The sequence below is a fragment of the Rhineura floridana genome, chromosome 6 (assembly GCF_030035675.1).
Source record: "Rhineura floridana isolate rRhiFlo1 chromosome 6, rRhiFlo1.hap2, whole genome shotgun sequence".
In the NCBI taxonomy this organism is placed as follows: domain Eukaryota; kingdom Metazoa; phylum Chordata; class Lepidosauria; order Squamata; family Rhineuridae; genus Rhineura; species Rhineura floridana.
The window spans coordinates 5,809,086-5,825,363 of NC_084485.1; the positions used below are offsets into that span (position 1 = coordinate 5,809,086).

Below are 16,278 nucleotides of genomic sequence, written 5' to 3' on the forward strand. Positions count from 1 at the left end.
GCAATGAGCTTATGGGAAGCATCAGAATGGCATGAGTAATAATAAGACCTTTACTGAAAAAACCTTCCTTGGACCCCCTATTATTAGGTAATTACCGCCCAGTATCTAATATTCCTTTTCTTGGCAAGATAATAGAGCGGGTGGTGACTGCTCAGCTCCAGGGATTTTTGGATGAGACGGACTATTTAGATCCAGCTCAGTCTGGTTTCAGGCCAGGTTGTGGAACTGAGACGGCCTTGGTCGCCTTGGTGGATGACCTTCGCAGAGAGCTGGACAGGGGGAGTGTGTCCCTGTTGGTTTTACTGGATCTCTCAGCTGCTTTCGATACCATCGACCATGGTATCCTTCTGGGCCGCCTCGCTGGGATGGGACTTGGAGGCACGGTAATACGGTGGCTCCGGTCCTTCCTGGAGGAACGAACCCAGAAGGTGGTTATGGGGGACTCCTGTTCGACCACCTGGCCATTGACCTATGGTGTCCCACAGGGTTTAGTTTTGTCCCCCATGTTATTTAATATCTACATGAAACCGCTGGGAGAGGTTATCCAGAGTTTTGGGGTTCGGTGCCACCAATATGCAGATGACACCCAACTCTATCTCTCCTTTCCACCTGATGAAACCAAGGAAGCCGTCCAGGTTCTCAACCGATGCCTGGTATCAGTGATGGACTGGATGGGAGCAAACAAGCTGAAATTAAATCCTGACAAGACAGAGGTGCTCCTTGTCAGTCGGAAGGCGGAGCAGGGAATAGGGATTCAACTTGTGCTGGATGGGGTTACACTCCCCCTGAAATCACAGGTTCGCAGTTTGGGAGTGCTCCTGGACTCGGCTCTGACTCTGGAGGCACAGGTCTCGGCTGTGGCTAGGAGTGCTTTCGCTCAATTAAGATTGGTGCGCCAACTACGCCCGTTCCTTGACCAGTCAGACTTGACCACGGTGACACATGCCTTAGTTACATCCCGATTAGACTACTGTAACGCGCTCTACGTGGGGCTGCCCCTGAAGACTGCTCGGAAATTGAAATTGGTACAAAGAGCTGCAGCCAGGATGTTAACTGGGGCGGGATATAGAGAACATACAACCCCGCTGTTGTATCAGCTCCACTGGTTGCCCATTTGTTTCCGGGCACAATTCAAGGTGCTGGTTTTGACCTATAAAGCCTTATACGGCTTAGGTCCAGGCTATCTGTCAGAGCGCCTCTCCCTCTATGAACCTGCTCGGACTTTAAGATCCTCCAGCGAGACTCTACTTGTTACCCCTTCCTTCCTGCAAGTTCATCTTGCAGAGACACAGAATAGGGCTTTTTCGGTGGCCGCCCCTAGACTGTGGAACTCTCTCCCTATTGAGGTCCGGTTGGCTTCCTCATTATCGAATTTTCGTGCACAGGTGAAGACTGTTCTATTTAGACGGGCTTTTAACCAATGTAGTTAGTTTTAACCTATGTTTATTTAATTCCATTTTAAATTGCTTAAACTGAATATCATGTTTATTAATTATTGCTGTTTTAATGTTTTAATGTTTTAATGTAAGCCGCCCTGAGTTCCTCGGAAAAAGGGCGGGGTATAAATATTTTAAATAAATAAATAAATGAGGGGTATTTTCAATTTAACATTGCGGAATGTGAAAAATCCCCACTGGCTATAGTATACTCTCGTGGCTCTATAATAATAATAATAATAATAATGTAAAAGCAATACATAAGAAAACCATTGTTAAATGACTGGCTACTCAAAAAAACCAAAAAATTGTCACACAGGCCTGTTGGCACAAGTGGTGTGATGGTGCTACAATGATTTAGCCAGTCCTCTGATGTCCCATCTGTGACTCTCTGGGCCACAGCAGAAAGTGTTGGCTCCATGTTTTAGAGGGCCCTTGGGGAAGACACCCTCCTTCCCCCCCAACACATTGAGTCTACCTCCTCACTGCAACAGGTCAAGGATGCTCTTGTCAGGGGACCACCTGCTGAGGTGGGGGCCCACAGCAATGCCTAAGGATCATGACACAAGCCATGACAGCAGGTCTCCTAGAGCATAACACCAGCCCAGACACACTTTTGTGGTTCTTGCAGTGCAATCTGACCAGGGTCACATCCACACCATTTATTTATTTATTCAATTTATATCTCACCCTTCCTCCCAGGAAGGAGCCTAGGATGGCAAACAAAAATTCTATAAACGCCAACTTCATCCGGATACCTATTTGGACGGCATATATTGATCTATTAAATTAAAATGGATGTACAGATGTTTAAATGTCCTGTCAATGTGAGCTGACAGGATTCTTTCTTTCCCTTTTCTTTTTCCTTTCTCTCCCCCCCAAGTAACTGTAATTTAAAAAAAAATAATTTAAAAAGAAATATGAAGTGGTATCTAAATGAATGAACTAAATAGATACTCTTAGTTGATTTTGATTGCCTGCTTCTTATGTGACCCAGGCCATGCAAGAGAAGTTTGCCTGTGAGGAGTTTTACATGGATGTTTTGTTTAAAAATGAGCTAGCCCAAAAGAACCTCCATGTTCAGACACTGTGTATCTTTGAATGGTAGCTGTTTTGCCTTGTGATGGGATCAAGATGCTGGAGCAGAAAGCCACCCAGCTGGGTTTTATTCATCTCTCTCTCTCTCTCTCTCTGTGTGTGTACATACACAGCATTAGCACAACAGAAATCCATGTCACTAGTGCACCCCATGTTGGAATCAGCACCTGATTTTAATGTGATGCCAGCCACACAGATAAGCTCCTTTGGCAAGTTTTTCATTGCTGTTTAATTCAGTCCAAGGCAGAGCAACGAGGTGGCCGCTGCAGAAAAACCCAGGTTGCATGCTGCTCTTGCTAATTGACATCCTAAAAAGGATTGATAGCTGGAGGAGACCGGACACTTAATTATTATCCCTTCTTAAACTGCCCTACGCATATGGCCGGAATACCTGCAAAAAGCTCTGTCTGGCTGCTGCTGATTTGGAGAGGAAAAGCGAGTGTGACATGATATAAACCTTTGTGTCAAAAGTATGGGGGTACATGGATTTGCTTTTAAGCCTGGCCTGTTAGGGGTCTTTACAGTCAGGGCAGCTGTGGCCCCGGAGAAATTATTAGCTGGCATCGCATCCGCCAGCCTTTCTCTTGATTGACTCAGGATCCAGGGCCTTAGAGCAAAACAGCAGCATTTCTCTTCTCTTGATTTCCCCTTGCCATTACGGGGTTGAGGGCACCAGGCCCCGAGTAGCTTCTCACTGCCTAGTAATAGATGGTTCTGTGTACAGGCTAGCAGTATCCAATCTCTGTCAGGGCAAGGGGAGGGAAGAGTGAGACAGAAGGGAGGAAGAGAAAGTTGCTGTGTTCATTACGGCTTGGCCTTAAGAAAATGTGCCCGTCAATCCATCAGGAATGAATTTCGTTCTCTAATATTAATGTTTAAGGGCCAGACCGCTGACAGAAAGCGAAAACTGCCAGAAAGCAGATCAGCTGTAGCATGGGGGACTGGAACCTAACCCGCTGATCACACCAGAGGAGGAGAAGATCAGATCTTCCCCTCCTCAGGCTCGATCAGCTGGAGTGCGGGGAGCTCCAGCCCCCCTCCAGCTGATTGCCCCGCTGGCGCCGGATTAATGGAACGCCGAAAAGCTGGGCACCAAGAAGTGGGGTCCTACTGTAATCTTTTTTTCAAATGAAAAGTGATGCAAATGTATGTCTGTATTGCTTGTCAGTAAGCCACTCATTCATTGCAGTTAATGTCAAGTGGGATTTGGCAGAGAGGTGAAGATGAAGAAGGCTTTTATGGGTTTTTACCTGAGGATATCCAAAAAGAAATTAATAGAGCTGCAAGACTGGTAAGGATAGGGTTGCCATATTGCCCGGTTAACCGGATTTTACCTGGATTCTTTGCATGCCACCTGGTGCCCAGCTAGCCCCTTAGGTGGCCCGGATTCTCAGCTTTAATTTAAAAAAAAAAAGTTTCTAGGTGGTCCGGTTCTTGAGATATACATAAAAACGTCAGCCGCCCCCCCGACTGTTAAATCTCTCTTTAAACAGTAGTACTATAGCACTTCATAGCTTTAATCCCACCCGTTCAGGATTGCAGCCAATCAGTGAAGCCAGGATTGTTTCAGTTTTATTGACCTGAGGCAGTGTCTAGAAAACAAAATGGTGGTCCCCCTCCCCCGTTTATCTGAAAATCTCATAAATTGGGTAAGTATATACATTTCAATTTCTTTTCCTCTTGTGTGCAGGAGTCAGAGCTTGGGCAGTGTTTTGAAAACCTTCCCAATACTTGCTTTTTGTAAAAGCAATGCTAATCCCATATGCCCAGAGTAAATCCCATTGAATTCAATAGAATTTACTTTTGAGTAGACATGGTTATGAATGTGCTGAAAATCAATGGGACTTTGGAGTGAATGTAAAAAAGAATTGTGTTTGTGTTCTCTTTCTGTTCCCCCCCCCCCAGTTCTATTTTAAAGCAAGTAGGCAGGGCTTACTTAGGTATTACAGTTTTTATTCTGTAGGAAAGTAATACTGATTTTTTAAAAACTAATACTGATTTTTCTTCAATGACCAACTGGTTTGACAATAAACTATTATATGGGCTATATGTATTTATACATCTGCAGTGTGTGCGTGTGCGTGTATGGAGTCTTTCCAACACCCCTGTGAGGTAGGGTTGGAAACCAAGGCAGCTCACAACAAGAAATAAAGCCATTTAAAATCCAATAACCATAAAAACAAGTATAAACAGTTGCAAAACAGCATAAAGTGGCATGATTCGGAATTTTGGGTTGTGTGAATGAAGTTGCTTATCACTTGAGGTTGCATGTCTGTCCCTGTTTGAGTAAGCCCCACTGAATATACTGGGACTTGCTTCTGAATAAATAAACCTAGGATTGCACTATAAATATCTTTACAGTTTGTGTAAATAATAAATATATTTGATAGTCATGCTTATATAAATATTTCTTCATTTATCCTATTTTTGGTTTTTGGTTAGGAATCCTGACTGGTTGTGAGATGCTTAGTTTTCTGCCTTACTCATAGGAATCTTGTTGTGGTTGGTATGGTATTGCATTTAAGAAATCATGGTACGAAATGGCCTGAATCACTATAAGGCAGATTCCTTGGTTCCTAAAAGTGGGAAGAGAGTCAAGGGCCACAGTGACTCCAACATTTATTTATTTTTATTTACAACATTGATATACCGCTTTACTGTAAAAAATCTCAAAGTGGTTTACGGAAAGAATTAAAACAATAAAATTATTGGCAAAAGCGCTAAGGACAAATACTTAAAAACATTCAAAATAATAAAATGAACAATGAGTTAAAAACAGATTTAAAAACACAATAGCTTCCACATGCCTGGAGAGGCTTGCCTCAAGAAAACTAATTTTAGCAGGTGCTGAAAAGAGGCGTCTGCCTAATGTCAATAGGCAAGGAGTTCCAAAGTGTAGGTGCTGCCACTTAACAGGACTTATTTCTTACAAGAGCAGAACAAGTACTATGTGGCACTTATAACATGGAAAGCACAGCTTGAACTTGGCCTGGTAGCAAATCAGCAACCAATGCCGATTTCAGAGCAAGAGGTATTATGTGCTGATAGGATCTCACTCATGTCAGCAATTGTGCTGCAGCATTCTGCATTAACTGCAGTTCCCAGGTCAGGTTGTGCTGCATGGGGATTTCTGTGACCTTGACTGACTGTCTGCTAGGATTTTTTTAGTTTGGGTTTTTGCTTATGAATCCTGACTGGTTGTGGGATGCTGAGTTTTCTGCCTTACTCATAGGAATCTTGTTGTGGTTGGTATGGTATTACATTTAGGAAAGTGATACTGCCTTTTGTGTTGTTGTTTTCCTATTTACATTTAACTTATCTTTAACCTCACTCCGTTACAGCCATAGAAGCAACAGCAGCGTATGCAAGATAATTAACTCCCATTAGTGATAAGAGCAAGAATTTATAATTATTATTTTAATTAAAACAAAAGACTATCAGTACTTTGAAGAGGACCAGATATTTATTTTCTTTCTGAGCCCAGGACTGGGTCTTTCATGATGCCCGGTGGGAGGGGGGCGGAGCAGGAGAGTAGTCGATAAGACAGACATCTTGGCATTGGTAATCCAATTAGCCAGAGCTTGGAAATAACTAGTTACAAGTAACGAATTACTTGTAATTTATTACTTTTTTGAGTAACGAGTGGGTAACTTCATTACATTTTGTTGGTAATAGAACAAGTAGTAACTTCATTACTTTTGAGGAGTAATTGTAATGTTTCCAGCATTACTTTTGTGCATTACTGGGGGGGGGAGCAGGGGAAGTCTTCTGCTCCACTGATTTGTGAATAAAAATCATGTGCTTCAAATTGGGTTTCTGTGTCTTCCTTCATGCTCTATGGGTGCTTAGGAGGCGACAAGGGAGGAGGTGGAGAGCGAGACGGGGTGGAGAAAACAGTTGTTTAAAAATTGACAGGAGTGGAAGGAGAAAAGAGCTGGAGGCAATATATATATATATACAAAAATATGTATGTTGGGGTATCATCATTGCTGGGGTGGGGTGAGGGGATGTGAGATTCTGTTATGCCATTCTGTTAATCTTATGGATAAAAAATATTATTCTGCTACCCTCTCTGTGTGTGTGCTTATTTTTAATGTTGTTTTAGGCTACTTAGATGTGCAGCAGCCAAGGCCAGCACCTTGTACGCAATTTGTTTTTTAAAAAAGTAACTAAAATGTAATTGTAGCAATTACTTTTGAGTAAAAGTAAAGGAATCAGTTACTTTCAGAGCAATTGTAATCGTAACGGTAACTACTACTTTTGGGGGGGCCATGTAACTGTAACTGTAACTTACTACTTTTTTAAAGTAATTTTCCAAGCTCTGCAATTAGCAAGGTATGTGTGGGGTTGTTGCACACTTCCAGGCCCAGTTTCATTTTGAGTATGGAGGTGGAACCTGTGTAGATGTGGTTGATCAAAGGGAGAAGAAATTTTGAGTTAAGCAAAGCTCTGCTTTTATAAAACCTAAGAAACATACAGATACTTTGAATGTCTGAGTGCCTGCACCAGTGGAATACTGGAGGAACTTGTAAAACTTGCTGCAACAGTATTTAGAACTGAGCATGTGGTGTGAAAGACTCCTTTTCCTAACATTTTGGCTTCTTGTTTTTCTCCACCCACCACATCTTTGAAATATATCGTATATGGTTAACCGTACTGCTGCCCTGACTTACTTTATGTTTGTTGCTATTTTGTGTTTTTATTATGTTTTTATATGATTGTGTATTTTTATTGTTTTTATTATATTTGTAAGCTGTGCTGAGCTCTGTTTTTAACAGCAGAAGGGCAGGATATAAATCCTCTTAATCAATTAATCAATACTCCATAGTGTTGGAAACTAGTCTAGGCATTTAAGGCTGAAAATGTTGCTTTTTAAAAAAAGATTTCTCACATCTTTCCCCAGCTTTTGGTGGTAATTCCTAGGCACAAAAACAAAACAACTGGACAATCCAAATATTAATATGCAAATATTTGCATAATATGCAAATTAGCATGCCCGGATTTGTGGAACTGGAATATGGCAACCCTAGGTAAGGATATATCTTGAATCTTGAACCTGTTTCAAAGGGCTTGTCTGGTGAGAAGGATATAGCACCACGTATGCCATTACAATATGTTAAAATATGTTATACCTGAGATTCAGGAAGGCTACAATCTTGCTCCGGCATAATAGGCAGGTATTGATGCAATTGTTTGGATTAAGAAATCCATGTATCATTTAGCAGTCATTTCTATTTAACACTTTGGGTAGTAGCGAACCCCAGAGGATTAAATATAATAGTTGTACTAAATCATGTTTTTTTTCTTGAAGAAGGGAAAGCAAAACCACTTCTTAGTTGTCTATTGAATTAACTGTAAAAAAAGATAAATTAATCAAAGCTGTAAACTAAAAATGCTTGAAATGTCCAAAGCATGTTGGAAACCTCCAAGCAAGTGGAAACTGCAACCACAGATAACAGAAGCACTGAAGATGTAGAGTAGGAATCATGAGTAAGATACCTGGGTACCTTTTTAAGACTGAATCTTTAATGTTGCTATGTTGTTACACAAAATGATTTGTACATTTTAAAGATTGATAACAAGTATTTTATTTGATCACAGTAGCTACAGTTCTGTATACAAAATATTGGAGACAACAGACAATTCTGAATTAATGGTTATGCAAACTATGGGATTATTGTTTGATTTTGCAATTAACCAAGTAAGAAAAGGGGGGGAAAGCTAATTACATTTTCATTTACAATTTAGACAAAACAAGCTACAGTAAGGCTGCAATCCAATACATATCTAGTCAGAAGTAAGCTCCACTGGGTTTAGTGGGACTTCCTCCCACGTAAGAGTATATTGGATTGCAGCCTAAATCATGGATATTTGAGAAAAGGCCCAGTTGAGTCTTGACTGGTGGTAAATTATTAACACAAATTTTGTATTAAAATACTAATTTGTATTAATACAAATAATACTTAATACAAATTTTAATGTAAAATAACGGATTGCATCTTATCTTGTTTCTCAATCTTAAGAGTGCAGAGCTTAAAGTAAAAGACTGTTAGAATGTTGGAATAGACCATTAAAACAAAAAAATAGATCAAATGATGGTATTTGTTTTTGAAGTCTCTTGAATTAAGTTGGGTTGCTTTAGTGTATTTCATTGCTTCTTTTCAGAAATGTACCGTCTGCAAGAAAAAAGGTGCTTCAGTTGGTTGTGTGGCTTCCAGATGCAAACAAAGCTACCACTTTCCTTGTGGGGTAGAGAGAGGATGCATTTTCCAGTTCAGGGAAAACTTTCCGTAAGTTGTTTCCATTAACTCTTTCAATAAAGTTAAGTGGAGTTCTTTAATTCAAAAAATTAAAAGTCCCTAAGTTCCTTTTAATGTGGAGTCATTTAATTACAATACTTAAATAGAATGATACCTAGTTGTGCCAGAGCTTGGAAAAGTTACTTTTTTGAACTACAACTCCCATCAGCTCAATCCAGTGGCCATTCTGGCTGGGGCTAATGGGAGTTGTAGTTCAAAAAAGTAACTTTTCCAAGCTCTGGTTTGTGGCTTCCCTCTTGCTCAGCGGACTTCTACACATTGTACTTCCTCTCCTCTTCCCTGCAACCCCCTCAGCATTCCCCCCCCCCATCCAGAGGGACCCTCTGAAGCAGATTGGAAGGTGGAGCTGCAGAAGGGGAAGCCATGTTGTGTCTGCCTGTGCAGTGTTGTATTTCGCCCATTAACTTTGGCCAACATGAAGATGAATTCATTTTTGCTTTATTTGCTGGAAGATATGCTTGTTCTCTTGCTGAATAAGCACATAAACATTTTAGTTCTACCTTACCTTGGACAGGTAGATGTTCTATGGAGTGAATTCAATCTCACCCAATCTATTACCTGTAGTCTTGACCCCTTGCCCATCTATTTCTTATTGTTCTCAGAGTCAGGTGAGGTCATGCAGGTTCTAGACTGCTGACTGGCCTCTGTAATGGACTGTCTGAAGACCAAAAACGTGAAGTTTAATAATAAGACAGAGATGCTATGGCTTGGTGGCTCCTAGAAATCAGGAGACCAGCCTGTTCTTGTGGGGATTATGCTTCCCTTGAAAGAGCAGGTATATAAATCTTGGGGTATTCCTGGGTATGAATCTTTCACTGAAGACACAGATATAACCAATAGCGCAGAGTGCTTTGCTCAGCTCCAACTGGTGCATCAGTTCTCACCTGTGGGCAATAATACCTCTGATGTTTCTATTGTACTGTTGTGTTGTTGTATTTTAAGAGTTTAGTTTTATGAACTTTTGTTACTTGCCCTGAGATTTGTGAATGAGTGGCAGGATACAAATTGACTGAATAAATAAAAATAAAATATTTGCGTTTTCTCATGCTTTATCTACTAAAGCTTTGGAAGCTATACATTCTAGAGGATAGTTCTCATCGTACAGAAATACTTGGTTTGATCATTTGTGTTTTGCGTATTAATGCAACCCATCTTCTGCTATCTCATTCATTGCTTGCTCTTCTGGCTTAACAAGATTAATAACAAGATTACTTTAGGAATGTTTAACAAGCTTATGGTTTCATATAGTGTCACTCTTTATGTTTCTGTTCATATATATACTGTCTAAATATCAGCCAAATATAATCCAACCCTTCGTCAGAACTCTGCCAACCAACCCATCCAAATAACTCTCCATTAACAACTCTCCAACAACTCTCACCAACTGACCTCCTCTCATCTGTCATCCTCCCATTTATACCTTCAGCCATTCAAACACTCAGCCAATCATCATCCAACATTCTCCAGCCTTCCAACCCATCCTCTCCCCCCTCTCATTCAATTCACTTACCATATATCCCCTAATAAACCCGCACTTACCATATTTACAGGTTTTAACATGTAAGGACATCACATAGTTCTTGCACATTTCTGTGATCTTATCAGATTATTCTACTGAATAGTCAAAGTCAACATCTTTGAATGTTCAAAGTTAGCTGTATTTGTGGGCCACATCTAGATCTGCATTCTGGATATGAGCATTGCTTTCAATTTCATTTTATTCATTAATTATTACAGTACTACTTTAGTATTCTCTCGTTAACCATGACTGTTGATAAATGTGAGGAACTGTGGTGTTTGCATTAAAAGCCTTACAAGGTCAGAAATAGTAAGAATTTGCAAAAGTGTTGGGATATGACAGGCACTAAAGAAATAATCATTTGTGTGCTACTGTGGATATTCTGTCGTGCCCTCATCTTGGGAGGCATTCAGAAGATTGCCTATGGACTGATTTACTGACCATTAATTTCTCTCTCTCCCATTTTGGATCTAGGGCCAAGCGCTAAGTGCAGGGGTGTCTTTCTTTAGATGCCCAGTAGGCAATTACAAAGATAAATTTCAGCATGAAATGTTGCGATTGGGCATACATATTCCAGAAAGGTAAGTAATTCTCAAAATGTTTGTTGCATTTTTAAGACTATATGGTGAACAGAGGGCCAAGCGCTAAGTGCAGGGGTGTCTTTCTTTAGATGCCCAGTAGGCAATGACAAAGATAAATTTCAGCATGAAGTGTTGCGACTGGGCATACATATTCCAGAAAGGTAAGTAATTCTCAAAATGTTTGTTGCCCCAGGCCAGTGTATATAAACTCTATGGGCAGCTCATGAACCTGCTGCTGACCGTTGCCATTATTCTCTTGGTGTTTGTCTCCACTGTTTCAGCCCGTGCCCTTCCTCTACAGCGCACTTGCTGGCGTGCCCTAACCACTCTGTTTGTGATCATCTTCATAAGTGCTGCCTGGAACTACTTGCCTCTCATTACCCAACTGGAATGGAGAACATGGCTTCATTAAAAAACGAAGAGCCTATCCCTCTGTGCTTTCCCATTTGCCTGGTTCTCCCAATGGCTATGCCAAGCTACACATGTTAGTTAATTGAAAAGCCATTAGCCATGTGACAAGCCTCACTCTGGATACCAACACCCAAGATGGATAGAAAACCTACAAGGTGTTTGGGGCACGGGTGGGTGTCAGTGTCCATGCTAAGCTAGGAGATTCATCATAGGAGAGGGGGAGAGAGAGGGCACACAAAGGTTGTGTTGACTGAGTTGGATATGAAAGAAAAGAAATGGGACTTGACAGACCTGAGGTAGAAAATCCATTTTGTACCTTATTACACCCTAAATAACAAAAGGTACTCTTTAAAGTGTACTCTAATTGTATTTTACTAGTGTTGTATTATGATGCTGTTTGGTTTTTGTTGTTGTTAGTTTGTTTTTGGCTTTTGACTTTGTTATATTTATTGTAGTTATATACTGTGCTGTTTTCTCTTATGTACACCGCCCAGAGAGCCGTTAGACTTAGGGCGGTATATAAATGAAATTAAATAAATAAATAAATAATTTTTAAGACTATATGGTATACAGAGGGCCAAACGCTAAGTGCAGGGGTGTCTTTCTTTAGATGCCCAGTAGGCAATGACAAAGATAAATTTCAGCATGAAGTGTTGCGACTGGGCATACATATTCCAGAAAGGTAAGTAATTCTCAAAATGTTTGTTGCATTTTTAAGACTATATGGTGTACAGATTTACAGTCATGCTGTACACCACTGCAGGTACATTTACTAGAAAAGCAGGATATAAATTGTTAATTTTTATGTTCTGAAATTTCGAGTGTTGCCTGGCATCGTTTTACTGTTAAGCTGTGGTTTTTTTATTGGTTTATATAGGGTATTGGGAATCTCCAGCCTGTGGGACTAATTAAGGCCAGCATAGTCCCAGTTTGGGCCATAAGGCCTTCTTCCCCAAACTACAAAACATATGTGATGTCAGGTGTGGGGCAGGTAGAGATAAGGTTGCCAATGCACAATTGGGAGCCTCAAAATGTGCTTCCAGTTGTTCATTGTCAAGGGATGCTTAATGTCACCACTAATCGGCTAATTGGCAGTGAGCAAGCCTGCCAGGATCATCTGCACTACTGGGTTCCCATTGGTTTTAATATCAAAAGTTGAAAATAAGATGCAAAATGGAAAGAACTGAATATGCTAATTACTGTAGAGGAAATATTTTAACCGCTTGGTTCTTCAAACCCTGTGACATCGAAATATGCCTCTGCAAAAATGGAGCAGCATCTCCGCCGTCGCCGGCCCTGGGCTTGTTTCGTCAAGGATGGCGGTTTGGCTCGCGAGCCGCAGCTTGGCCACCCCTGGTCTACATCAAACTGCCTCCCAAAAACAGATCAAGGCTGCCAAGAGGCAGCCAGACCTGAACCCCCAGAATAGAAAAGAAACAGGAAAAAAATTCAAAGACCCCTGGGTCTCTTTGAAGCTGACAACAGAGGAATACACAACTTCTATGCTTAGACCAGGGGCGCCGGTGCAGAAGGCCTTGGAAAACAGTGAGGGAGGCTGCCGGCTGGGCTGGAGGCTGATGGGGCAGAGCTTGTTGAAAATGGGGAAGGGAGATCAGCCGGGACACTCTGGTAACCTGGGCTGCCTTTGGGAGGAGGGGCGGGATGTGCATTTAGGGATACGCGGTTTGGCCACCCCTGGGCTAAACAGTGAATCCATCACATTTCAGAATCATCTTGAAGGATCTCTTTGTTCCATCTCGCAGGCTACGCCAAAACCTAAGAAGAAGAAGCCAACAGTGATGGGGAGGAGCCAAAGCAAGTCCTTGCACTATGCCTAATAAAATACAAGCCACTAGCAAAAAGTACACTTGCACTTAATTTGTTTAAGGTCGTGGTGCAAATCCTATTGATTTCAATGAACTTTAATTACATTCTTGTTCCCAGTTCTTAACACAGCAAGTTCTACTACTCATTTAGAAAAAAAGTCAGTTACTAACTGATGGGAATGGACGTTGTGCTTTGACTTGTGTCGTGCCAGATGTTGCAATACACCAGAGTCTGGATAGTGCTCATGTCCAAAATTGGGGAAATTTCTTGCACAGATTAAAGAGGGAAGCAGAAACATGGAACCCCTTGATTAGGTATAACACTAAATACCACAGTTTTGTCAGAGCCTTATTGCCTGGATTGGGAGTAGCTCACCTAGAAATGGCTCTAGTAAATATTTCTGCACAAATGGAGGTCAGCTTGAATCTGGTAACAGATGCCATTCAAAACTTACAAAGTGAAGTGGATTCCCTGTCCCAAATGGTCGTGCAAAATCGAATGGCCCTAAGTATAATAACCGTGCAGAACGGGGGTGTCTGTACCCTCATAAATACGTCGTGTTGTTTCTTTATTAACCAAAGTGGGCAGATTGAAAAGGATGTAACAAAATTGAAAACTTCTATTAAGGTGTTCCATGCAGTAACTCAAGATGGAGCGAACTGGCTGGGAGACTGGTCCTTTGGATTAGGTTCATGGTTTTCAGCCTTAATACAGAAAATAGTCACAGTATTGGTGTTTTGAGCATTGATGTTGGGAATCTATGTTGGTTTTAAATGTTGTTTTTGTATAACCCAGTGCCTGGATAAAGAAATGAGAGATGCACAAAATAGACAGGTAATGTCAAATGCTGTAAGGTTAATAGAAAGAAGACATTGGTGAGCCATTTTGTTTGGCTCAAAGGAGGGATTTGTTGTAGAATTTACACATTGGTTCAGGCTTTTGTGAGCTCTCCAAAATGGCTAGGCCTCAACATTGTTATGCATATGCGTTATTTTATTGTATTGTATTTACTTTACGCTGTGCACCGCCCAGAGAGCCTTTGGCTTTGGGCGGTATAAAAATTGAATAAAATAATAATAAATAAATAAATTGCTGAAAATGCTCTTATAAGGCTAAGAAAGGAAGTAAGGCAAAAGTTAATGGTTATAAAGTATCAAAATGCTTGCTTGCATTGCCGCATATTGTCAAGGGAGATATAAAGGAAATAAGGAGGGGGGAAATGGAGTAATCTGTATGTAAAAGGGAGTGAAAAGTTATCTTGACATTGCGTATTTCGTAGAAATGTAGTTACTTGTTTATGCCAAGTAAGGAAAAGCTCATGCCAAGTTATGGGACTGCGTGACATACTGTTATCTATCATCATGTGATAATTGTGTAATCATGTAATCTTGAAAAAGTATATAAGATGAAGTGTGCAGCATGTTGGGGGGCTGGCACTGAGATCTCATCTCTGGGCAACCTCCCAAGCAATTGCTTGAAATAAAGCTATCTAATCAAAGCATCAATTCTGTGTCTTGAGAGTGTTGGTGGATAGGGCCTCCCAGCATTGAGCTTAGCAGGGGCTAGCACAGGTGGGCTCCTGCAACACTATACACTTGATCTGTGCAGTACTGTAGGCTGCAGATAGAAGCATTTCAGTCAGGATGGGGCTAATTAAAAATAATTTTTAGGAAAGAAATTTTGTGTGTGGATATATAAAATTGCACATACATATTTGCATACAGGTATGTGTGCTTATGTTTGCAGTTGTTGACTCACAGAGGTAGTCCCTTTTGGACACTTCGTTGTTGTTCTTATGTGCCTTCACGTTGACTATGACCTATGGCGACCCTTTGAATCGGCGCCCTCCAACAGCATCTGTCATGAACTGCCCTGTTCAGATCTTGTAAGTTCAGGTCTGTGGCTTACTTTTTGGAATCAATCCATCTCTGGTTTGGCCTTCCTCTTTTTCTACTCCCTTCTGTTTTTCCAGTGAATCATTTCTTCTCATTATGTGTCCAAAGGATGGATGACCTCAGTTTCATCATTTTAGCTTCTAGTGACAGTTCTGGTTTAATTTGTTCTAACACCCAATTATTTGTCTTTTTCACAGTCCGTGGTATCTGCAAAGCTCTCCTCCAACACCACATTTCAAATGAGTTGATTTTTCTCCTATCCCACTTTTTGAAACTAATGTTGTTTTTTCTCTAGGTCTCCAAAGATATGCCCCAATGGCTTTACTCAGTGTTCACAACTGGATCTTCCTTCTCCTAATAATAGACTGATATCTTCTTCCCCCTTGATCAGTCCTTCAGTGAGGAATCTGTCAATAAGAAAAAATAAGTAAATGTTAAGTAGTACTTGGCCAATGTTTGCATTTTATAATGGATTATTGAGTTTGGGGGGTGGCCTTGTGCTAGTAGCCAGTGGAAATTTTGCCTTTCCCCCTATATTCCATTTCAGACTGCATTTGAACACTCACCCACTCCCAAAGCAGTTTGGCCCCTGTTTACATGAGGCCCAGGACCCACATTATAAATGCTTCTTTTTGCAGCTTTTTTTTTTTCCGGTGTTCACATGCGCTCGCGTTAACTGCATTTAGTTTTTTTTCTTGCCGCGCCCCCATATTAAAATGTTAACTGAAGGGGCAGTGTTTCCTTGTTTCCTGCAGGTAAAGTCTCCGGACGCTGGGGGGTGCTATTCTCCTATTTTCTGCTGTTAGTTTAATCCAGGCAAAACCCACATCCCTGCACTACAGGCACACATTCCCGCCCCATGCTCACTGAAAGCCGCCACCTGTCCATGTAACAGTATCCTTTCACTTTCGGGCAGCGAGGAAGCATTAGGCTTTCACTGCACCCACACCCAGCTGCTGCCATAAACCCCCACTTTATGAATTTACAAGGATGTGGATTTCTACAAAAAATGTGCAGCTGAACAGTATACAAAGTGCTGTAGCTCTGCGGTAGAGCACCTGCTTTGCATGCAGAGGGTTCCCCGTTCAATCCCCTGGTGGCATCTCCAGGCAGGGCTGGGAGAGAATCCTATCTGAAACCCTGGAGAGCTGCTGCCAGCCAGTGTAGATGGCTGATCTTCAGCCTTGGGTC

The 16,278-nt window shown here is 41.2% G+C and overlaps 1 protein-coding gene across 1 annotated transcript; it reads left to right on the forward strand.

Annotated features, from left to right (window-relative positions):
• Window positions 1-3,726: 3,726 nt before the first annotated feature.
• LOC133386497 (G2/M phase-specific E3 ubiquitin-protein ligase-like) lies at window positions 3,727-11,443 on the forward strand. The gene is made up of 5 exons (XM_061630154.1): window positions 3,727-3,825; window positions 8,700-8,824; window positions 9,459-9,462; window positions 10,848-10,954; window positions 11,236-11,443. The coding sequence occupies exons 1-5, from the start codon at window positions 3,727-3,729 to the stop codon at window positions 11,441-11,443; spliced, it is 543 nt and encodes a 180-aa protein (XP_061486138.1).
• The last annotated feature ends 4,835 nt before the right edge of the window (window positions 11,444-16,278 follow it).